Genomic DNA, 26,407 nt, shown 5'->3' with positions numbered 1-26,407 from the left:
ACCTTGAACGTCGAAAAAGACGGTAAGCAACACCTCGCCTGCTTTGAACTTTTTAAGGGAAGGTGACGACGCATGCTTCCACCGCATGCTGTCCCGCTTTGTCTCTAGCTCGTAGTGATGGCACCAGGTCTCATCACCTGTGACGATCCGCTCCATGAAAGCGGGGTCTTCCTGATACCCAAACAGATGTTGCAGTGCTAGCCCCATACGCAGTTCCTTTTGCTGGTCGGTGAGCTGCTTCGGAACCCAAGCGGCACACACCTTCCGATATCGCAACCTGTCGTGAACAATTGCCCACACTGTTCCACAGCTGACATCCACCTTCACCGCCAACATTTGCAATGTGACACGCCGATCACTTCTCACTAGGTTGTGCACCTTTCCGATGAGATCGCTCGTGATGACAGTGTTTGCCTGGCCTGGTCTCGGGTCATCACCCACATTCTCACGGCCTGCACAGAAACGGACACTCCATTTTCTGACAGACATGTCAGAGACACATTTCTCCCTGTAAACTATCACCATCCGGCGATGAATAGCTTCCGGTTTCCCACCTTCCGTTGTCAGAAATCGGATAACACCTTGCTGCTCCTCAGTCGTCGAATTTTGCATCGCGAACGCCATCCTCTCCTCATACGGACTGCGGCATCATTTGGGCGCCACTTTTGATAAGAGCCTCTGCTCTCTCTTGCGCATGCGGGCGCCCACGCATGCTCCGATCCCAGCCAGAGACTCCAATCGCATCCCGAGATGTCTCGCTATGTTCTCCCATAGCGGAATATGCAAATATTTAACTGTTACGTTTTTACGTCGTTTCGTACGTTTTCATTTGATCACCCCTTGTATTTGTTACCTTTTTTCTTTTTTAAAAAAAGAGTTCATCAGTACTACTATATTATGCATTTCAAGGAAGGAAGTTAGGTGAAGTTACTAATTTGAGTATTATTCGTTTTACTCACTTTCCTAGCTGTAAATATATTTTACGTTGTTACCATTAAACGAAAACTCATAAATCAGATGCTAGAGAGATAGATAATCTCTCAGCGTATAGTTTCATAAGCATTTTTATTTTAAAGCTTTTCAAATAGATTGTGATATATTTAAAAAAAAACTTTCTGAGAAAATTGTCTTTTAATAAATATTTTTAACAGATTTTTCAAAGCCTCAAATTAAAATCCTAGATATTTAAAAATAAAAAAATAATTATTACAAGATACCGAAGATATAGAGGGTTTACTTTAGATTTATCTTTCTGAGCTGCAGAATCTTTAGCTAGAATTCTCTAAGATTTCCACTTCTAAAAGATTAGCAGAAAAGTCATTTTAAAGCAGTAATATAGGATCATGATACTTTTCTCTATAAAGGTATAATTTAACAGAATGAGATCTGTGGTTTGATTACACTATATTTACTATGAAATTTAGTCATTCATGTAAAGTATATGGAATTAAAAAATGGTTTTTTCTTGTAAGGTGCAGGCTTTTAATTAGGTTCCTCTTTCAAGCCAAATTTCTGATATATTGAACTATTTCATATACGTTTAGTGTTAGTCACTCTCACAAATTCAAATCATATAGCTTTCCACTTCAGCCTCATTTTTTAAAAATTTTCACTTGATGTCATGGATGTAATTTTCAGCGGCACGTCTAGCATTAATTACCAACATGTGTCCAGAACTGGGTCCGTGACACTTAGCTGACGAGACATTTAGCCGACACGAGTTAGCCAACAAGGCATTTAGTCGACATGGACATTTAGCCGACACGGACAGTTAACCGACAGAACATTTAGCAGCCAGAGAGAGTTAGCCGTCAGGGCATTTAGCTACGGGACATTTAACTGACAAGATATTTAGTCAACAGGACATTAAGTTGAGAGTGACGTTTAGCTAAAACGTACCTAATTAATATTTAAACTTATTATCTATTAGAAAATTTCTCGACTTCTTCATAAGTTCAATATTTAAGTCATATTTTCACCTATCAGCAAAATTCATTTTTCGATTCTTAAAGATCCCATATGTGCTTTTAATTCTTGTGTAATTTAGCATAGTTTGACATATATCGTGCTATTTATGAATATTTTGTGTATATTAGACAAATTGGAAAAGCGTTGAAATTTATCGTCAGAGTATATGAATTAATTTTCGCAAGGAAAAAGAATTTTTTTAGCTAAGTACGACCGTCACTTAGTTACATTTTAATATGGGATCTGCAAAAAAATCCGTAAAGTTTCTTCATTTACTCAACTGGGTTCCTTTGAACACTTTCACGTCAGTAATAATTTTAGTTGTTTACGTAATGATATTAATTTTCCAATCCGTTATTTCTAATGTCTGAAATTTCTAATACCTTTACGTTTCATTACTATTTTACTCAACATATCATGCTACATTTATTCCCTTATAAAATCCTTTCGCTCCTTCCACTATTGAAATTTCCTTTCCCTGTCATGAAAAATCTGAATCATGCAATAAAAAGTATTGTTATTCTTGAATTGTACTTTTTATGGAAACATTAGTGATGTAGGATTAGTTTAGCAAATATATTTTATTTTGTTATTAAAAGAAATTTAAAAAAAAACAAAATCTGAAATGTTTCAGATTTTAAATTACGTCCAAAGGGGCGTTTTTTAACATTTTGTGTGTTACCTTTCTTTATTAAATATCATGTTCCTCGCACTTAAACCATAAGATCCAGTGCAACAGCAATATCGCAAAATAGTTTTAAAACGAGCATATCTTTAGAATTTCCGATACAGAGACTCACGCGCTGGAGATAAAAATGTTTTTTCTGCACAACGTTGCCATTGCTCGCTTTGAAATCCTTGAGTTTGTTAATCAAAAATTCGTCAAAGTTTTAAAAAATAGGAAATCGATCATAAAACAAATTTCAAATTTCAAATTTGGTCTTCCACATGCTCATATTCGTTGGAGGATTACGTTATTCAAAATTCGATGACTCTATGTACCGTTGTTTTATCACAATACGAGAAATATACATACATTTATGCAGATTTTTCATTATTTAATTTCTTCAAATATAATGCAGGACTCTAACATTTTGTGGCAACAGTTTGAAAAGTGAACCGACATTTATGAGTCCGACGCAAAATGCCGAAACGAAACTAATAGTCCTTCGGGATTCAAATCCCTTTGGACTAAAAAGAGAATTTTTAAGACAAGCAAAGCTTTAAATTATTTGTGACTTCTATAACATAAAAGTGGATTATCCGGTCCGCACCTCAAAGCAGAGGTATCAGGCAGTTCATGCTGTTGTGTCGCGAATTTTAATTATATTAATATTTGTTTTAAGTATCTTTTTATTTGCACTCATGTATATTTTAATCTGGTAAAAAGAGTATTCTTAAATTGTTAAATCATTATTTAGCTGGTAGTTCTTGAATCTGTAGAGTAACAGAGACAAGAAACCGTTGCGAGTAGACACCTGGTTTATGGCTTTTTACTAACAGTGGAAGCAGTTACGGTGTTGTCGTTTTCTTCGCTGGGGGCCTTTTTACTGATGGCGCTGAAACGAAAATTGTAAATCGGCTTTCTCATTTTCACTTACTTTCGTCTTGTTATAGTTGCAATTTTTTCCGTCAAGACAGTGGGAGATTTTGTAAGTTTAGGTAAGTGGATTTTTTCTATCGCTAGTTCCCGCTTGTTAGCTGGGGGGTCAACTTTACTTTCCCAAGTTTCAGAGTACAGATGGTCAGGACTGCATTGTCCGGATTGCCTTGTTTTGATTCGTTGTGGGAGTGAAATTTCTCAGTTAAAGATAAAGTAAAATTCTAAGATTAGTGAGATTTAATTTTGTGATTTTTTGTAAGCCTATGAAATTTTCGCGGGCGGAGAGACGAGTTTACCTCGGAGGCTGCACATTGTAAGAAATCAGTATTTAGTCGGGAGTCTTGATTCTGATTTTGAGCAAAACGGAGAAGCAAAAAGCGGTGGCGGGACTCCCCCTTTGAGGGGCGAGCGCCGTCTGTTGATTCAGATTTCGGAGCGGAGTCCGATATGGAGTGATTTGAGTTAAAGCATTTAAGTCGCGTAAGAGTGCGCTGGAGGTTTCAGCCCGCGGCTGGCTTCGGCCCAAGCGAGTAGGGATTGCGTTGACTAGGCTACTAGAAGAGCATTTTCTTCTAGAAAGATTCAAAATAAAGTGAGTACTTTAGCGACAACCTTTAGCACTGTTTACTTCTGGTATCTTCTTTATTCTTTGAGAACTCTCTGCTGTTATGAACGCAGCGTTGAGGGCGAAATCACTTTAAAATCCGTGTGGAGTATCCGTCGCGGTGCGAGTTTCGACAACGGTATTTCGGAGGTCAAAGGAAAATATGAAAGACGAGGTTTGGATTACTAATGCTCACCAATTTACCGGTTATGTGTACTACCTCCCGCAACAGAGTCGTGACTTCAAGGAAAGGAAAGAGAGTTTTTCGGTGAATAAAAGCATTGTATGTTTCGGAAGAAATCTAAGACATGAATCCACGAAAAGGAAAGAGAGTTTTCTCTGCGAGTAGAAGAATTGTAATGTTTCTAAGAAATCTAAGAGATGAAATCAAGGAAAGGAAAGAGACTTTTCCCTGTGACTAGAAGGATTGCATGTTTCGGAAGAAATCTAAGAAATGAATTCACGAAAAGGAAAGAGACTTTTCTCTGTAAGTAGAAGGATTATGTTCCGGAAATTCTGAGTGATTTTTTTTAATTTTGGCTATCTCTCTACCTTTTCAAATTACTTAGAAGAAAAAAAAATATGTGTAAACTACTCAGTGATTAGAATATTTTGAATAATGACCAGTTAATTTAAAGTCTGTGAATGAAGGTTTAAGGATTGGTTTTACCAGCTTAATTAAGTGACTTTGTCAAAAATATTAAACTTACATATTAACATGAGTACTTTAATTTGGAACGAGATATGTGTTAATTATCATCTTAAGGTTTATTAATTATTGCAAGCTGAATTGTGTGTGGCATTATGTGTTACCGTTTATAGTTAAATATGTGGTAAGTTTGACTGATCAGTTATCTATTATTTAGAGATATAATAATATTAAAGAAAATTAATAAATGTGTTTGTCTTATAATTTTATTGCATTCATTTATCATTTGTGAGTATATTTTTTTTTGGGGGGATAGGATCTGTCAAGTCCTTCCATTTGTTTGAGGGCTTTTAAGAAACATGGACCTTTATTGAATTTGGAGTTATTGATTTTTCCTTTTTTGCGTAGGTTTACTCACAACGCGAACCTAACATTTATTGTACTACCACTATACGCTATGGTGTATGATGAATTTCCTTTTTAGTTAGTTTTCAGGCACCATAAGTCAGTTAAGGTGTAAAGTTTAAAACATGAATATTTATTTTAAGTGTTTGTCTGGCACCATGAGAAAGTAAAGCTTAAAAGTTTTAAAAAAAACCCTAATTTTCAGTTTCGCAACAATGACAATTTGAGGAAAAAAATAAACAACTCATATAATGTCACGGTAACTGACCTGTTTTTGGTCACCTCTATATCGCTTCCGTCTTTCGGAATCCAGCTTTTGCCGATATGCCATATAATCATGTGACGGTTACGACTGTATTTCAACAGAACTGATAACGTCTGGCTAGTGAGATGCACCAGTTCTAATCGGTATTGGACCTGTCTTTGTAAACACTTGTACTTAACACGTTTCGCCATATTAAGACAACTGAATAATTGCAAAATTTTTATTTATAAAAAGTCATAATTGTATGTGTTTGTGTTCGAATATATATATCACTTACGTAGCTCTAATTTTTGAAAAACACAATTTTTGCTCCCTTCGGCTCAAAAGAAGGTGTAAGACAACTCTAGTAACAACTGTTACTCAAACAGTAGAGTTTACTAAAGTAGGTTCAATAAGTTCCGCTTACTAACGGACTTCCTTGTATGCACTAACGCCTTATTCTACGTAATGTTATGCTATTTACGGTGTATGTGTGTTAAATGACTGTATATATATATATATATATATAATAATTTTTCTTTCCTAAATAAAAATTATGCAATAATTCAGCTCTCTGAGTATTATCTTTTGAAGTTGTATCATAATGGCTGGGTATTTCATAACAATTTGTTAAAACTGAGTGGCGATTTTTGAATATGTCAGAGTTCCTTCTTTCCGATTTACCTTGATCTCTAAATATTCTAATATAATTCTTCGTAATTTATTATTGGAAGTGCACTCCAGGAAGTTTCTCTTTTATTGCTAGTTTCGTGCTTTTCATGATAGTTTTGATTTCTTGAAATGGGAAGGATTGGCTAGATATCTGAACTGCAGAAATTAGCGTGATATCTACTAGTTTAGTTGCCAAAATGATCTCGTAGTTATCACTATCAATAATAGGTTTGATATCCTGTATCACTGAAACTGAAAACTAAATTTGAGAATTTTTAATTAATGCATTTGTTATCATTCGACAAATATCCTACTGATTTTGTAATAATTAATCAGTATTTACAAATAATAAACTTTCTTATGTAAAAAACATGGAATTACTCTCCTGTGTATAGACAACAGTGCTCTCTGAAACTCATTCTGAACACACTACACGGACGTAATCATAGAACCCAGAGCGTTTAGTGTATAATGGGGTGTAATTATTATAGGCATTTCTATAATAATAAAAGATATGTTTGTGGATGACATCACTAGTTTTGCTTTTTATAGGTCCTCAAAAGTTCAATCTCATCGGAAGGAGATACTGATAGTCGTTTTATTGCTTGGACTTTCAAATGCTCCAGACTTGTTCTTTGAACAACTGTCGGACTGTCAGAAAATACGGCAAAAGAATGAGTGCATAATACACGTGTTTGTTACAGGAGATCGTATTTGTTAGCATGAGTAGGTGCACAGAATGATCAATATGAGGCGGACGAGACTCAGAATACAAGAAAAAAATAAAAATATCTTATTAGATATTGATACTATGTTTTTTGTTGGAATGTGGGTTTCTTCTACATAAAAGGTATAATAATAGTTACCGGTAGTTTATCCATGAGTACCTCCTTTATCATTTGCTATGTTATGTGATCGCGGCCTTCCCTTCGGAAGTTGAATTCTAACATAATTTTCCTTCCCAATTTTCTTATAAAAATTTGTGAAAATAGAGGAAAACATGCCAGTGAGTAAGATGGGTATATGCCCCATGTCCATAAAAGTCCTTAACCTACTTTTAGTTTCAAAACCCTTGATCCTTAGACACATATTTCCAGATACAAAAGTGTTTTCAATGATGCAAGCATTCATATTTTGGCAATTAATATGAAATAGAAATCAATTTTGTAGAAATTATGACATTTAATGCTTTATACTTTCCCTCAGTCCTATACTGTTATTTAAGAAAATGTTATACTAAACATAAAAAACAAAATGAAAAATGTAGTGTACACTATAAAAAGTAAAATTAAAATTTTGACTCTCTTATGGCCCAAATTAACCAATATATGTATTTTAAAAGCCAATAATGTAATGTGTTTGAATATGCACTGAAGATAAAATATTATTTCCAAAAAAATTATTGGGTTATTTGAATTATTGTGAAAAGTATTAAGCAATATATATATTTTTTTTCAAACAAAAATTTTATTCGAGAAATCTTACAGAATTCTTATTCTAGAATATATTGGCGGGTTTCAATATCGTCAACTACCAATTTGTAATGTGTTTTGTATAAACTAAAGAATTAAGAATATTCCTAGTTTAATTAATTTTGACGTGACTTCTAGATCGAGATTCAGAAATAATAAAATTGCCTGAAAGTATTAATCACGTATTTTTAACGTTTTAAAACTTATACATTATTTGTGTGAAAATTCTTTCGGCATACAAGTTGTAACAAAATTATAAATTAAAGAGCATTATACATTAGCAAAAAACAAAAGAATATCATGGAATGGCAGTTAAGGGAAAATAAATGATCCTAGAATTCTTCTAATTTATTTATTACAAGTTGAAAATAATGCCAAAAATTAAAAAATTTTAATTTTAATGTCTTTTTAAATTTTTATCGTATAGGAGTCAAACATATTGTGTTCTAGTTTTTATAATGAACGTAAAAGTTTCCTAAATATAAGAAAAGAGTGGGACAACGTGTAAAAAGTTAGATTTCATGTTTTACGCAAAATTAAGTTTTTTTATTTAAAAAGTACGTAAACATGATTTTTTGAATCATTCAAAGCATTATTTTTTAATTGGAAGTATGTGTTTGCAACCAACGGTTGCGAAAATTAAAGTGGATGAGAATTCTTATGAAAACAGTGCAGATCATAAAATCAGTTTTGCAACATGCATAATTACAAACTCACTGCCATCGTCTCTCCATCGCAGCAAACCGAACCAGTGGTCTGTGTAATTCTCTTTGGAACTGGAAACAAAAAAATATCCTTGATCATTAGAGAATTATAGCTTTTATCAAAGTTGTATTCATAAAAATTTTGAAATAATGAAGGGAAATTAATAAATTATTTTGACTAATACTTATGTTTTCAGGTCTGAAAAGAGAAAGCATGGAAATAAATTATTTAAAGTAGGCTTACTAAAAATATTATTTACAGTAACTTCAAGATCGTTCTGGTTACTGGACTTGAAAGTGAGTCATGCGAATAGATCTTTAATTAATCTTTAGCTGGGAGAGCGAGGATGGGATTTGGCGAATATTGGTGATAATTGAATATTATATCAAGAAATTCTATCTTTCAATATTGAAGCAAGTCTATATTTTCTGATTATCGTATTTATAATTACAGCCAAGCATATTTTTCACTAATACTTTAAAATCTCCAACACCCAATTGAAGATTAACCGGATCTTTCACTAAAATCTGTATTATATCAATGGACCTATTATTTGCATAAAATTGTAAGTAATACTCTAAAATCAATAATAATAAAACGATAAAATTTACAATAAAAAACCATAGATAAAGCTATAACACCGAAAACAATTACCCCTGAAGTTATTTAAAGAAATGAAAAGTGATACAAATATTTCTCCTCTTTCCTTAAATAAAAATAATATATAATTCGCAAACTCATTAAACTAAGCTTTTAGTACAAAATAGAATTAAAGTTAAAAAAACTTCAATTTAAAAAATCAACATCATATCTACTCTATCTATTCTATTTTAAATCTAAAAAAATATAAGCGAAATCTAATTGAGTATATTAGGCTTCTAGATTAAATTTCACCAAAAAAGGATAAAATTAATTCACTATACTATCAGCAGGTATTTTAGAACCAATTTTTGAAAAAGAAATTCCAGCCTTATATGGAAAGAACATCAATACATTTCAGCTTCATATGAATAAAACCTCTAGTAGCAACTAAGCCAACTGCCACTTATTTGACAAAGAAAGAATCAGAAACAAAAATAAAATGTATCTCATTTAATGAAATACCTGTAAAATCAAATGATGCTTCTGCTATGGACTTTTTGCGCTAGCGACTTCTTGAAACGTGCTTTAGAAAAGCGGCATCGAAGAAAGTTGAATGGGTTTTAAAAAACGATCCAAGAGGAATGGGATAAATTTGACTTGACTGTAGAAAAAATTTACTTTCATGAAAAATACGAGCTACAGCTATAGGTAATTATAAACGCTATCAGGCAGAAGTAAATTACCGCAAGAAATATGCCATTTACGCATAAAAATTAATTATCAGAATCGTTTCTATAAAACGACCTACTGTTTTAGTCATTCTTAAAAAAAAAGTTGATCAGCTGCTTCTGACGCTGTTATTGTTACAGTGGTTAACCCTTTGTTTGGACACAACTAAAAATTTCCTTCTGTACGCACAGAAAAATTGAATGAAAAAGGATTGATAGGTTACGCTGAACGTTCTTTATTTATAGTAGTTGGCAGCTCAACACAAACCAGTCCATATATTTTAGCCATGTTTAGTATTTTAAGACCCTCATTTTTCAAAGAAATCTTCCAGATTTTTTTAGGGTATAAAAGGAATTGTTTGAAAAGAAATCTCTATATTATTTTTTTTGGCTGTATGCTAATCTCCTTATTCTATATTAGTTTTAAATTTTTACCTTGAAATCTTTCCTAAAAATCCAACGGCGAACCCTAGATGTGCCTAGACCGGACTCACCGATAATCTAGGACAACTGAGAGTCTGTATTCTTTGTTTTTCCGCATCTTATTGGTCAGTTCATTGACAACAATGTTCGTGTCAGCATTCTTTTCGAAGCTCTATTAATTCAGTGTGCCACTTTGGGCACACCCACAGAATTAAAACGATAAGTGCTATTTTCAGAAAATTTTACTTGTGTACTTCTTTAGGCCTAATTAGCCTGCCTACCTTTTTTTTAATCAAAAATCCGACTTTAAAAGGTAGCGTGCCGGAAAGGGTTAATGATGCTAAGCGCGGTATCTTTCTGCATGGTTTCGAATCTCGGAGAATGCCTTGGTCTTTTGTAAGTGTCTGTACGGCATAAAGGTACAGAAAAACACTGGTAAACTGATTACTTTCAGAGGATGATCCTCTGATCCGTCTTTCGAGATTTTCTCAATGAAAACTGGGATGGAGATTACTCTGTTCTACGTATAATTCGGTCGTCCTTTGAGAAGTACTCTGTACTACGTTCTCGGTTATGAAACGGCTAAATGATCGATGGTATTGGCTGTTTGCAACGGATGCATTAAGTGATACGTTGGTCCGGCCGTATGGAACTACAGCTACCGCTTTGTAATAAGAAGATTATCAATGCTCAGTCCTAGAGGATTGTGTCAAAATATACAGGAGTTACAACGTAACAATTTTGAATTGGACAAAGAGTTTCTGCTACTAGGACGGCCAACTCACAGCTTAATTTTATCACTAGATATGAGAAGAAAATCGCTAGACTATAAATTTTCGGCTCAGAAAAACTTTGGTTAAAAGTGTTTGAGAAATTTAATGCTTAAAACTCAAGTTTAATGAAAAATGAAGGCGCCAATTCGTGTAAAATATGAGATTTAAGTCAAGAAATTTGCATAAAATGTTTTTAATTGCGCTAAAGATAAAAAACAGCAACAAGTTATTAAAAAGTCACAATTTACCATTTCATATAGACTATTAGACATTACGGATTCATACACATGAAACATTAACTTACAACCTTGCCAAGGTCTAAGTTATTGAATTTTTCAATAAGTCACAATTTACCATTTCATATAGACTATTAGACATTACGGATTCATACACATGAAACATTAACTTAACCTTGCCAAGGTCTAAGTTATTGAATTTTTCAATAAGTCACAATTTACCATTTCATATAGACTATTAGACATTACGGATTCATACACATGAAACATTAACTTACAACCTTGCCAAGGTCTAAGTTATTGAATTTTTCAATTACTAACTGGATGTGCTAACTACGTACATCACAATCACGCAATCTGAATTACAGTAATGCCTTAACTTCTTCCAAATTAAAAAGCTGTCGGAGATATGCACGATAACTGCTGACCAGGTAATAAATCACTGAGATCAGATTTGACCAACTGTATGTGCTAACAAATCATTGACAGGAGATTTTTGTTCGGATGACATTGCATTAATGTATTAAGCTTTTCGTAGTAGAAAATATACGATTTTACCGTGCCCGTGAAAGATCTATTTAGTTAACCCAATTATTTTATGTTAATTAATTTTTACACTTTCTAGTTTTAGGTTTCTGTCGACTTTATCTAAATGCAGATTGATTCTACATAGCTAGCATAAGCAGCGGTTTTAAGCAATCCAAGTTTTCGATTATGACTGTAAACTGAGAGTTATGTAATGATCTTGAAGGATCTATTTTAAAATAACAGATCAAAAGAGCTTTAATTTTTTTTTATATAAATAGATTATAATTCATCACTTGGGTCGATAAAATGAGTACCAAGTTCGCTTGGGGATTAAACACTGGGGGGGCCTGCGACAAGCTGACCACTTGTTCAAGGCATATGCTTACGCACCCCGGGGCCCACGGTCAAGAAAGCAGATTTCGGGCACTGCAGGCCATGTTCCATTAGGGCTGTTACGCCACTGAGTTTAGTTTAGATTATAATTCACATAAAGGATTTTTTTCTTTCAGTTTCTGAAATTACCTTCTAATGTCCTTATAGTATAACTTATACACTTAGCTACGGAAGTGCTAGGAAACAACGCGCAAAGTGATTGATTGCCTTAGTCAATTGATTATATTTTAGAAAACCCTTCTGAATTAATTCTGAAAAGTTTTATATAGCCTATATCTGAATTAGATATAGATGATTTTCGAAATCATTGATAAAATAAATTAGAAAGGGATAATTACACAAAATAACAGACCATAAATTCAGGAACCAAAATTAAAAAAAAAAAAAAAAAAAAAAAAAAAAATTTTTAGGAATTAGTAACTTGAAGAATATCGTGGTGAATTCATAAGCTATCAATTAATGCTCAGTCAATGAAATAGAAAAGGCAAAACTGATAAACCTCTGTAAAATAAAATACTTAAATTCAAAATAAAATTATCTTTTGAACTGTAGAGAACAAACAGCCAAAACAGCAAAATAATAGACAAAAATAGTGGGGAATAAAACATTTTTATACAGTTACCTAAACGTTAGCAAATTTAGGTTAATTATTTGCTATTACGTTATTTACCTACACCTGGTAATGCTATGATATAATTTACCTACAAAAAAGTTTTCATAATTCAACTTCGCTTTCAGAAATTTTAACTTTACACAGAGAATCGCAAGGAATAATTTTTGGAAAGCAGACGCAACAATATGGAATAACTAAAAAATTTTTAGACTTTATATTTATCACATTTCATATTAATACTCTTAGTCCATAAGAACACGAAAAGACTTTATTACCTTAGAATAATTTGGCTTTCTTCTGACTTAGTATGATAAGTAAGTAAGTCTCCTCCGAAACCCTGGCAGTAAGTCCGAGCTTCATACCAATTCAAAATCACGTCGCTATTCTGAAAAAATTTTTAGAGAAATCCCCTTTTACTTATCTTTCTTTTGTAATTATGATATCAAAAAATATAATTTTGAGAAATATGAATGGTAGCAACTATTCTATAATTCATGCGCTTAAGGAGAATGATGATTGACCAGTATTAAAGTTACGAAAAGTTCAAGTATTTTAAAATACTGAGAGCTGTTTGGAAGCCGTTGGAATAAAAGAGGTGTTTGGCTCCCATCTGTCTTTTTGTAGTTCCCACAAATCAGTCTCTCAACTAAGCTTGCTATCAGAGCCCCACTGTAATCTAGTATGCTTCACTCTTGTTTCAGTCGTAAAAGATGAAACTGCACTGTACGTACACTACTTCCATTAATATTTTTCTTTTTAATATTAATTATATCATTATTGTTCTTTTAAGTTATATGAATTATTAACTATAGCACAGTCTGCCAATTTTTGGTTCGGAAATGCTCAGGTATTTTCTCATGTCATTAACAGCAGCAACTACGGCATATCGGCTTACGATTATGCTATACGTATACTCTGCTTTTATATAACGAAGAAAATATACGTTCTTGAAGGTTATGAATCAGGAAATGTTATTTAAAAGACTGAGATAAGAAAGATCTTTTAAGAAAATGAAAATAACAGAAGTTTAATTACAAATAAATGTATCCTGATAGCGATTACTTACCCAATAACAGAACTCCATATGACGTTTCCATCTAGGATCAGGACAAATAAGGGACTTCAATGTAGTTGAAACATTAAAAGAAACTGAAGTAGTCTCTGATAACAATGCAGTTGAAGTTTCAACAGGAAGAGGTCTATCAGTGTTTAATTTTGATACAGTTGAAGTCTGATTCGAAATAAGGGTGGTTGTTTCTGTTGAATTCTGAACAGGAATAGGAGTAGTAGTCTTTATTTTACACGCAGAGTAAGACTGATCAGGAGCAGGAGCAGTACGATTTTCCGCATCATTTTCACATATAAAGTAGTGATTTTCACTGCAATTGATCCTTTCCCATGAGAACATTGTCGGATGAGCACTTTCTGATAAAAGCCCCATGCACTGCATCTCTATCACGCAATAAAGAAACACCGCATTGTATCAATAAAAAAGGATAAAAAATTAAATAAATAACGTTTTGCAATATGGAATAATTACTGGTAATTCTGGAGAAACAAAGATGGCTAGAAGTTCTCAGATTGAAATTTAAAATTTAATTATTTTAGTAAACGATAAGAAAGCACTGAGTTTATGCATTATCTTAAGATATATAATCCCAGACATATTATAAAAATTCAACTAATAACAAATTTATTGCTGTAATTAATTTTAACATAAGGAAAAAAAAAAGCAACATTAGATTGGCAAGAACATTGGACAAAAATAGGGGATTTGAAGGCGATAAGACATAATTTCTTCTGCTTTAAAAGCTAACAAATTTTTGTTCGTTAAAATGAGGGACTTGAGTCTCATTCCCATCGAAAGCGATAGAGTTTCAATCACAATCTAAACCATTTAAGATTACTTTTGTCTAATGAGCAATTTAGATTTTTTAAAAATTAAAGCCAGGTTAAAGCAATATGTACTGTTCTAGATAGATATCTAAACTAGTTACGGAAAGAGCTCATACATATGCTAAAGTCTGAATAACTGAGTAGCTTCATTTCTAAAACGCAAGCACGGATTTTATAAGAATGAGGAATTTTTTCTTTCTTGTGTTTTCCTTCAAACAAGTTATAATTTATGAAATCAAAAATTATTTTTTAAAAGCAATGCCCACGGCCTCTCGGTCCTCAGCAAAATTTACCGTATAGAAACTTTCTTGTTGTTATCGTCTGAACACAAGATCCAATTTTCTTTCAACTAAAGCAAAGCAACACAATTAATTTTCAGGAACACAAAATGGAAAACTAAACAATGTCTTTATTGTTTTTACTCTACTAAAATTTCTTTTGTACGTGTAGATGCTGGGTGTTATAAGAAAAAAAAATTTGAATAAAAAATAATAACCTTGTTATATTTGCTTAATTTCGTTTCAGAAGAGGAGTTTGATGTAGTTAAATATTGACAGATGGAGCAAATAATAATTTGATGGCTTTAACAGATGGCTTAAATGTAATATAATAATTATTTTTACCTTATTGTTTACAGACTGCATAATTACGGAATATTTTTTACCAGTCTACGTGTTATGGCCTTTGATATACATGAATTCTGTGTTATTCTAAAAGTATAATGTATTATTCGTTTATGTCATTCAAATCAACAATAAAACCAAATAAAATGAAATCAATAAACATAACTAAATCAATGGAAGAAATGGAAAGAAACTGGCATGGAAAGAAAAATAAATATAATAAAGAAAATATGAATAACATAAACAGTAAGAACATAAAACAATAGGAGATACGATGAAAATTGTTAATCACAAGACAATTTCAGCGAAAGTTGGAAACAGGAGCGGAATTAGAAACGATGTCTGAAATTAAGCAAAATAATGGACTGAATAAATGCAAATAAATATAAAGCTTACGTGAATACAGAATGAGCAGTTTAAAGTCAGGTAATACAAGAATAAAATTAAGAGCACAAAAGAAGTTATTAATCTAAACAAGACTATGAAAGCCGAATCCATTCTTCATTTAGCTTTCTCATCATCGAGAACATTGTCCATTGTATGCTACGGGGGAGCGGATATTACACATGCAAAAAACTTAACGACAAATTTAATGGAGAAATTGGATATCCTCGAGAAAAGAATTCGAGGACTGTCCCAACCATCTTTCAACATTCCGAGCTTCTCATGCCGACTTTTGACTCGACAGTATTTTGAATGCCCCCATGCCACAAAGACTCGACGTTGACAAACATCTATGCCTTCCAGAGATTCGAGCCCATACCCAAAGGCAATAATTCCTGGGTGCAGCCAAGTTCCTAACAGGTATAAAAACAGTCACATGGCTATTAGCCTGCGCCAGACTGCGCCCAACAACAAATGAAAGAGACCAGTAACCCGGAAGTGCCCAAAAGAAAAGGCGATACAGCTCTCCGAATGAAGATACCGGAAAACCATAGCCGGTACTTTTATTCGGACATAAAATGCATATTACAATATGATCAAGGTGCAAGCTCCCTTGCTACCGAACTCGAAGAGTTAGTAAACAGGTAAATAAGATACTAGATACAATTGAATAAGAGTAGAATTAACCTATATAAGAAAAATATAGGCTCTAAAATGATTAAAATGGGAAAAAATAGCATTCGAATTTCAATTTTAAAACCGAAAATTAAAAAATTAAATAAATTTTAAGGAAAGAAAACGAATCAAAATGAATCAATTCAGCAATTAAGGAAATGAAGCTACTGTCGAAAAATAATATTAATAATTAAAATATACATAGTCTTCAAAGCCTAATCACTTAGAAGCCGCTTTTTGTTACAGCTACCCATCTCTTGTTATTGAGCTAGTTGTGCAGCTCAGTCTGCTGTATACTCGTCTGCTAAATGAGATCCTCGCGGGGAACAAGTGGTATCTCATGTCATTTAAATAAAATTGCAAGCTGAGTTAAAGAGTAAATGCTTCAATTTATCTCATTTACTTTTTATTCAAGACACGTTTAATGTTATTTATTGCTTATATGAAACGTTTCAGAGAAATTTTAATTCATGTCTCAAGCAGAGATGTCATTACCAGTAAGGTTTAAGCGCGTATCATTGCTCTTTAAATTCTGTTTATTTATATAAAAACTTTTCTTCTTTTATTAGAATACTTTACCACTATTTCCATTAATACACGATGGGCACGCAGGATTGAAATCTTGGCAATTTGACCATTTAAAATTGCCATCGATTCGCTTGGCTCCGACAAAATAAGTGAGATTTTTTTCTGCAACAATACTTTTGCCATGTTTCTCCTTTGACCTAAGAAAACGAAAAAGAAACTTTTAAATGATTTAAATACAGTATTGAAAATTTACAAGAAAATCCGTCTAGAATAAAGGAAATATTCTATTCACATAAAACGAAAATATTTTAAAAGACAACAGTCAAACTAGTATGTACAAAGTTGGGCATGTAAACTCACAAGTTTCAAATTGTTTCTAAAGTTTTCATTAATATGCAACAAAAATATGAGGAAGGAGGCCAAGAAATGCATACTACAATATGAACAGATTTCAGATTTTTTTAGCACCCAATGCAAATGGTTAACTTGTATTATTTGTATTAGTGAAGCATAGTCGAATGCGCTTAAAAGTGTGCAGATATAGCTAATCAAATAAAAATTATTAAACGTATTTTAATTCTGCACTTTTTCGTGACTTCAATAACATTAATATTCAAATTCTTGATATTGTTACTAAAACTCAGACAGATTATTTCAAATATCACTGTGCATGCCTAAAATGAAAACGCTCTTTACCCTTATGAAGGGGCCAACACGTATATTCACCACCATAAGGAATCTACTAATTCCTCGACAATTGCCAATTTCAATTTTTTTTTTGTTGTAAACAGAGGAAAACGAGGAGGTTGTAAAAACAATAAAAATTATCAATAAAAGTCCATAAAAGACTACAAGACTATATTAAAAAATTTCTCAATTCAGCAATTTTCACTAAAAATCTAGTTAATTGTTTGCATACTTGTTATAGTAAATTCTTAATATTCATTAGAAACTATTTTCAATTTCAATATGCAAAGGAAAATATTATTAAGTGTCATATATATAAAATATCATTAAGCAAAGTATTAATATTCTAGATTTTAGATACAAACTTTCAAATCAAAAAATAAACTGAAATCAATATCACTGTAAAGTAAATTTCCTTCACCCTAAATATGACCTAATTAATTTCTACAAAATATTTTAAAAAAGCACCAATAGCATAAAATCCAAGCTCTTAAACAAAAAATTACGATCACTAAAATTAATAAGGCAAGTAATAATTTCGGTATTACTTGAAAAAATATTAGTACCAACTAATAGGAGCAGAACTCAACCAATTCATTACCTTCCAAAAAACACTGAAAAGAAATCTCCATTACAAACAAGCTTAAAGCACAGCAAACTTAAAATTTAAATTTTAAAGAAAACAATAAATTTTCTTGCATCTGTGGTCTTCCTAAATTCTATAACACAACACCTAAATTCAGGTTTATTGCTGATGGATTAAGAATTATAAAAAGGACATTGACTTCTTATTTCCACAAAAAAGTTAATGACCTAATTTTGAACTCTGCTCGAAAAGAACACAATTTTTGTTGGAGCATCAATAATAACTTTAAAATTATTTCTACTATGAAAGAACTAGAAATTAAAGAAATTAACTGTTATGATTTTGATAATTTGTATACTAATATAATTTGTGTTTTCCAAATTTACGGTCATATTATTTTCTTCACACCAATTCGATAGCACCTGCAGGGCCTTATTTAATCGGCTTTCAATAAGGATTTTTGCACCATGTTTTGGAGCCTCGGACAAAAATACCAAATCATCAGCAAATGTAAACAACTAATACCAGGTGTTGATTTAGAGAAGAAACTAAATCGTTGATATATATTAAACAAGGTGCAGCTACTAACTGCTCCCTGAGGAAGCCCAGTTTGTAAATTATAGCATTTGGAGAAGGATTCTTCAAACTTTACCCTGCATGTCCTCTGGCTTGTGAAAGACCTAATCCAATTAAATAATTTTGATGAAACACCAATACAAATGCCTTCTGGTAGAGCCTTTCCCTCCAGACAGAATCATAAGCCCCCTTAAAGTCATCATAAACAGCTGTCAAAATGTTTTTGTCAACCAAAGCATCCTTAATAAATTGGCTGAATTTTGTCATTTAAGTCACACGTGGACCTATTCCTTCGGAAACCAGCCTGTTATACATCTAAAATACTATATTCCTCAAGATACCAGTTCAAACGATTTACCACAAGTTTTCGCAAGAATACTAATAAGCGAGGTGGGTCTATAGCTGTTCAACTGTACCAGGTTCTTATTTTTCTTTAGGACTGGGATAATAATATCTCTTCGCCAATATGACGAAATCTGAACTGATTCCCATACTTGATTAAATACATTCAATCCTGTTTTTCTTGCTTCATCGGATAAGAAACTCTACGGATGGAAATGGATAATCCACACCAGATTTCTTCGTTTTAAGGCGTCGAAGTGCGAGTTCCAGTGCTTCAAAAAATGAAGGGAGCTTCAAAAAATAGCCTCCCACTTAAATTCTTCCGTAGCATTCTGCATTTTGATTAACATTTTCCATTTAACATTAATCTTCCTTGACATTTCTCTTGCATATTTTCCTTTCGCTGGAACTGAAAATAGGACCGTCCAAAGGCGTTTACAATGGCCATATCCGAATGCAGCAATTTATTTCCAACAGAAATCAGATTCTTCCTACACGAGGGTTTACGATTTTGGATGTTAGAAATAAACTTCAAAATTTTTAAGCTATCCTTTTTATAATCAGTGTGTGAAATGAAATCTTCAAAGGATTGACGTTTGGCTTGTAATACAGCTTTTTTACCAAGTTAGCCTGCTTTCGCCATGCAACAACAGCAGACTGCCTTTTAGTAAGCTCAGCTTTTCTTCTGAGTCGGTACCGTTTCTCTTTATATTCCTCCAATTTAATGAACCAGAAGCACTTATAGCCTCTGACTCTGCCGCGTAGTATGCATGCCTTAGCACAAAACAAAATTGCCTTTTTAAAGTTGTTAACAGGTTTTTTAGGAGGAAGTGAATGATGAAAATTCTCTTCCCCGAGTTCTCTGTCAGTCATTTCTTTAAAATTGACCCAATTTTCTTTTCTTTTTTTTCAAATTCCAGGATTTCTTTAAACTTAAAAAGGCCTGCCGGGTGGCGGACATCAATAGAGGCCATGACTTGCCTGTATCCTGAACCGAAATCCTTCAAAACCCTTCGTTCAATAATGTTTGTAAAATTACTGTTCAGTAATTTTTGTAAATTACTCCGTTTGTAAAATGAAAGTAAAATTTAAAATTAATTTTGACTTATTAATATGTGAATCATTGTAAAAGCCCGAATTTTTTTTTTTTTACTATATCTAATCTAGCTTATTAATTGCAGCATTTGTATTACTTCAAGCAAAGCTCATGTGAATTTAAAGGCTAAGTCCAAGACTGTAGACCGTAAACCAGTATAACATTGCTTCTGAGTAATATTTGCCGGTAGTCATATTATTCCCACTATTCTCGAGATGTAATTTATGACTTGCCGATCACACTTGTTCAGAATAAGAGGTTGAAACACCCTTTAGCATTTACTTTTCGTTTCAGCCTTCCTCTTTTTTCTCACCAGCCTTGAATATAGATAGGAGTAGTAAAAAATATAAATTGGAGTGTTATACGATTTTAAAGTACAAGTAAAAAAAATATATATATATAAAGCTCTTTATATTTATGTATATTTATAATATTATGTGTACGTTATATACTACGTACACATAGCATGAAGTATAAAATTATTTATATCATTTTCATAGCATGAAGTATAAAATTATTTATATCATTTTCATGTAAAAGTGAATTTACCGAAAAAGTTTAAAATCTGGTATTTTTAAAAAACGTTTTCTTTCGTGGACTAATGACAAATTACAAAACATTTACTCAACATTAAAATGGCTATAAAGCGTAATGAATAAATTTTGCGAAAAGAAACTGCTACTGCTGCACACATGTCACAGATATCTTTCATTGTTTCTGCTTTTTCATTCTACACTAGTATGAAAGACATTTGCGCACCAAACAGTACAGATATTTCGCTTCTGGAGATAATTGTTTGCTTTGTAGAATTCTTGAAGACTTACGTGAGATGATAGAGTGCTTCTTTGATGATTTTGATTGTAAATAAGACTTTTATTTGTATTTTAGTCCAGAAATAAAGATTTCGTGCTTTACATTCGCGGTCCTCATTTTTGTTATGAAACCACCCAAAGAGTGAAACCACCCAAAGAGATTTCGGTATTCTGTGTATATGGTCATTTCAGAGACTATATGATTATCGCTGATTTTCTGTACGAGTATATATCAGTATCGCTGATTTTCAGTCAGAAATATCGTTCATCTTTAGAACCAGTCGCCATCTAAGGTTTCATTGTATTTACTATCAAAATATACGGTATATTACTACTGTTGTTAAGGAGAATTCTGTTATTATGTTGCAGAGCTGAAAGACATATAGTTATTCAAATTATGGGAAAATTGGTCAATTTCGTTTTATACTCTTACAATTATTTAATTTTTAGTTTATTCTTATCTTTCTAAATGTAATATTTCGTTGAATAAATTTTATCTCAATTATTCTCTAAATATTTTCCCTTGGAAACTTCCCTTAGGGAAATTCAAAATTCTTTTACAAGTCAGTTCTTTTTATCATATACGTGCGTTCTTTATCACTTATACCTAGACAGAACGTTTATTTGTTTATCGAGTGCATTTCTGATCTCACAAACGACATTCGTGACCGCAAAAGGGCAGCACTGAAAATATTCAAGCGACAAGTGACAAGTTTCCTTTATAAGGAAAACTCGTATATTTACTGAATGCCAGAATCTGCATGGAATGTGGGACTGTTCTGCACATTTGGAACGTGTAGTTCAGAGGTTCTCAACCGAGGGAGGTGGAAATTTTCCCTAGGCAGGAATTTTATAGTTTAAGAGATGAATACGATCAGCCTTTTATTTAGCTATGAAATATGAGTATAACTTAGTTTATGAGCTTAAAGCTGTGAATATGAGTATAGCTTAACTTAGTTTATGAGCTTTAGTATGATATATAGTTTATGAGTATAAAAATCTACTTTCATTCAAGTTTTGGTATTTATCAATAGTTTCTGTACTTTCTGTTACTTAATTTATAAAATACATCAAAAAGCAATCTTAAATCTAAATAAATGCATGTAAGATAAAAAATGTGTTAATCTTAATAAACCATATGTAAATCTCATAATTATCATTTAAACTAGTAATAGTTTCAGAGCCGAGAATGGCAGAGTGTAGATCTCAACCAGTACCATGAACGATATTGAAAGGGGATACGTTAGTGATACGGATATCTGCGAATCTTCTAACTGAAAATACAATTCATAGAAAAAGGTTTTCTTTAGATGGAGCTGGAAACGCATTTTTCACAGTACAAAACAAGATGTCGTGCAAGAATCTATTTTACGTTTCTAAAACATTTGTATGTTATGAAATGTGGAATTCAATGTGTGAATTTTAAAAAGTAAAAATAATACAGAATATAATATTTGTCTAATGCTGAATAAGTCTGAAAATTATTTAATATAATCTATTTTCATTGTAATATCTATAACATATATTCGGGTCTATAAGATAATTAAAAGAAAAAATACTTTTGTCCCGAACATTAGTTGTTCACTTATGAGCTGATATTTGTTCTGTGATTTAGACGTATGTACAGAAAATGAGGTAGTCTATTTCTAACAGCAGAGAGCTGAAATACGACATATTCAAAACATATTCATATTAAAAAATTACGGCTTTAGGGGAATGTTACTTAGAGTCAGATTTGAATTATTTATGAATTTTTGCTTATTTTTCCACTGCAGGGTGAAACTTTTGGTATCTTTTAATGCAAACAAATGTTTCGCTGTTTTTTAAAACAGCGTTTTCAGATAAAGTTTTGTTATTGGTTGCTAGGTACACGGTGCATATGGTCATTTTGCAAAATCAGTCAGTAGTATCCTCAGTCCAATCATATCTATTGCTATTCATGGTTCCGAATTATTTAATTGGCAAAAAAAGCCTGAAAATAGAATGAAATAAAGCCCATGGAAAGTTTCTGATTTCAAAACCAATACGTTGCAATTTCAAAATGCTGTCATTATTTTCTTAAAACAAATTGTTAATTAAATCTTATGTAAAATATTATCTTGAGCAACGTATTAAAAGTGCTTCAATCGTAAATTCAGGTGACATTACGCAATTTAATAAACATTTCGAAATGTTTTTCGATCCTAAATATTTCCCTTAATAAAATTTTCTTTTTGGAACTCCTTCAAAAATTGGACATAATACATAGAAAAGTTGCAACCTAACAAATATCATTATTTGGGTGGTACCTCAAAAATTCGGTAATTTAGTGCAGATTCGGGTACTGGCTAACAGTGCGGTTGCATAGGCATTTATTTATCCCATGCGAAATGTGAATACAGTCGAACCTCGAGATACGAGTTTAATTCGTCTCAGCATTGAGCTCGTATAGCGAATTTTTCGTACCTAGAAACAAACTTCCACACTAAAATTAATGGAAATCCAGTTAATTCGTTCCGCAACCCCAAAATATCAACATAAAAATCAATTTTCCTAATAAACAATACTGGTAAATAATATAACCGTAGTATATCTTTATGATAGCTTCCGACACCGACCTTAACTGCTTCTCCTTAATCCACACCAACAACAGCTTCTCAACTGCTTCTAGGAGTTTTGGACGGTGCTTAGAAGTAACGGTAACTCCTTTACCTATATCAAGTTTCTTCATCAAGAAGTGCAGATCCATCGACGTCGAAAAGGCCGTAAGTCTTCGCCAATTACGTCACTTTTACACCAGGCTTATGTTTATCTATTATGATTTCTTTCTTAATTTCAAGGGCCATGGCTTCCTTATTTTTCTCTGCAGCACTATCCGAGGCAACAGTCTTCTTGGGAGGTATCGTGAAATAATTTTTTCTCACGTTAAGTGTAATAAACAATTCATTTACAAGCGCACAAACATGTAGATCAAAGAACACTGAGTGATCTGACGAGGAGATTCCCCGAGTCGAGCAGGATCGGGAAATGGCGCCACGCATACTAACAGCCTGGCTCATTGCTCGTTACTCGAGTCAATGATCGTATTTAGAGACAAATTTTTCTTTCATGCTTTCCTCGTATATAGAGATGCTCGTATCTAGAAGTTTTACTGTACAATTAATTTTCGCTTAGAAAGTCCTTCACGAAAGCCACCTTTCTTAAACAGACATACCTTGCATGCTTTCTTATAATACAATGAATAAATGAAAATCTTACTCAGAATCCAGGACGGCTAACCTTCCACGATGAGATGAGCAGAAAGATACAGCCACTGCATAATTAGTCTGAATAGTACTTCTCATAAAGCAGTAACGACCGTACAGATCCCAGTCCTAAAAACATTTTTTTTATTACTTTTCTACTCAAAACAAAAACATATAATTTTACTATTTTAATCAGAAAATTACTGAATAATTCCTTTACTTTCAAACTTATTTCAAATTTTCAAACAAAATTTATTGAAAAAAATTTTATTTATCTTATTTTAAATATATTTTACTATTTTGTATTATAGATGTTTCTACTTGACATTTGGTTTAAAAAAGATTATCTGAAATTAATACCGCAAGAATCTTGAAATAAGCAGAGTTCATTACTCTAATGTTTATAAATATTTCATAAATGTGAATAAAATGAGACCGATGGCTGCATTTTATCCTGTATCAGAGTGTTATTCCTTTGCCTCTAAATGAATGAATGAATGGAGCTAAGATACTTGACAAGAAAGAATAAATGCATGAAAGTTCATGTGATGCAAACAGATGTATACAGGTATAGACTTGAAGTAAGGTAGGCAACTCTGTATCCATATTCAGGCATATTAGGTATCGATGGGCCTTGCTAACTCTAATTTTTCGCACTGGATGGAGGAAAGAGCAGGGGCGCTCAGCGGATCTCTCACTCCTCTTCAGCATGATAGCACCATGTAAGAATTTAATTTTCAAATATTTATACATTGTAACAAAAGGAATACGGGCCCTAAACAAAGCTGAATTACAAGCTCAAAACTTGGTACATAGTCGCAACATGAAACATTATGCCAATGAGCAGAATTTCAGAGCCATTAACACAGCAAGATCATTTAGTGCACATGAAGGGGGAACGCTAGAACTCAAAATGCTGAATATGTTCTGACTGATGGAGTGCTTTAACTGAATTTCTTCTTTGATACTGCAAGTTGTTTACAAAGATGCTTTTGATAGATATTCGAAGGCGCTACCAAAACGTTTTTGATGCAGAGAGAGGCCATTTCATAAACTTCAGAGAACCAGATGAATCCAAAAGACATATAGGGCGGCATTTTGGATAGATGTGAAATGTTTGCTGTTAGATGTTAGCAACAACAGATCAAGATCAGAAATTAGTAAACACAGAATGGTGCACAATCTGTCATGACAAAGTTTTCTGTCACCCAATAAAATTTTAATATCATACACTGAATGTTACAAACGCATATACGGGTGCTCGTATTCATGGAAAATCCGGTAGATGTCAGAAGAAATCAGTATCGAACTCCAATTTGTCGCGAAACACTTCTTTGAAAGATGGCGAAAAATGGACGGTTGAATGTTAAACAGAAAGTAAAAGTAGAAGCGAAGAGTTTGATGATTATATAAAGATGTTTTTGTGCACACGTTGGCACAAGATGGGCTTCTTTGAAAAAGAAAGGTCGCAGATTACGTTAGCAAATGTAAACCTAAGGCTGTGCACTGGAGAAGAACCGATAGCTCCCATTATGTGTTCGCACACCTTCAAATATTAACAAGACTTCCTTTACACATTCAGTATTTCATGCATGACAAAATCTGTTCGTACACTGCAAATTATTCTTCATTTTCTGTAGAAGATATTTAAATCTGTAATATAGCGTTGGTTTTCTAAATATTATGAAGTGAAGACAGCGCCTTCACACATAGGCGGGGTATTAACCTATACGATTTCTTTGGGGTGTCTTTTTATGGAATTGTTTTAAGGATGAGTTCTCTGTAAGAAATCCTGCAAATGCGACGGAACAAAAGACTGTTACTCTGCATTTGTGCCGTGCTGTTTCGGAAGATGTATACCAGAGGGTTGTGATAAATTGAAAAGTTCACTTCAACAGGTTTCGAAAAAAATTTTGGACATATCGAACACTTTCTGACATACACTTAACTCCGTTTTCATGCTCAGACAGTAAATTATTTATTTATTTTGTAATATTTTAGGAAGAAAACAATTTGTAATACAGAAAACAAATGTTACGACATTTCGTACGCCACCCTGTACGGATAATATATGTGCGCAAGATGTTTCATACACGCAAATTCTCCAGAGTACCATGTAATCAGAAAAACGAACCCGACCGCTCTAATAGCGTCATTATCACCGATTTAGAAACATTTGCCATCTTCTACGCATCCGGTACCATCATTGGATACCATAATGACTGATAGAAGTTAGGATTAGATTTTGGCTTCCATTAAGCGGCTAATAATCTTTTTCAGAAACTAGCAGTCATCTATAATAATGATAAATTCTCTCTTGCCGAACAGTGTCCAGTTCCAGAAAGTTCTTTAGCAAAGAATTTCCCTTTTCTATCAGAGT

At 32.8% G+C, this 26,407-nt stretch overlaps 1 protein-coding gene across 3 annotated transcripts in view; it reads right to left on the bottom strand.

Annotated features, from left to right (window-relative positions):
- LOC118192540 (macrophage mannose receptor 1-like) overlaps window positions 1-26,407 on the bottom strand; it is a 124,005-nt gene that overhangs the window by 76,456 nt on the left and 21,142 nt on the right. For all 3 annotated transcript variants that reach the window (XM_035363537.2, XM_035363536.2, XM_085818569.1), the window contains exons 5-9: window positions 24,041-24,156; window positions 16,756-16,901; window positions 13,665-14,050; window positions 12,874-12,983; window positions 8,335-8,393 (exon numbers count right to left, since the gene is read on the bottom strand). In XM_035363537.2, the coding sequence (XP_035219428.1) occupies window positions 8,335-8,393; window positions 12,874-12,983; window positions 13,665-14,050; window positions 16,756-16,901; window positions 24,041-24,156 (817 nt within the window). The remainder of the gene's footprint in view (window positions 1-8,334; window positions 8,394-12,873; window positions 12,984-13,664; window positions 14,051-16,755; window positions 16,902-24,040; window positions 24,157-26,407) is intronic.

The sequence above is a fragment of the Stegodyphus dumicola genome, chromosome 6 (genome assembly GCF_044657685.1).
Source record: "Stegodyphus dumicola isolate Sdum_Otavi_A_Nest chromosome 6, ASM4465768v1".
In the NCBI taxonomy this organism is placed as follows: domain Eukaryota; kingdom Metazoa; phylum Arthropoda; class Arachnida; order Araneae; family Eresidae; genus Stegodyphus; species Stegodyphus dumicola.
The sequence above is the reverse complement of the archived record's forward strand: the minus strand, read 5'-3'. Positions and strand labels throughout refer to the sequence as shown.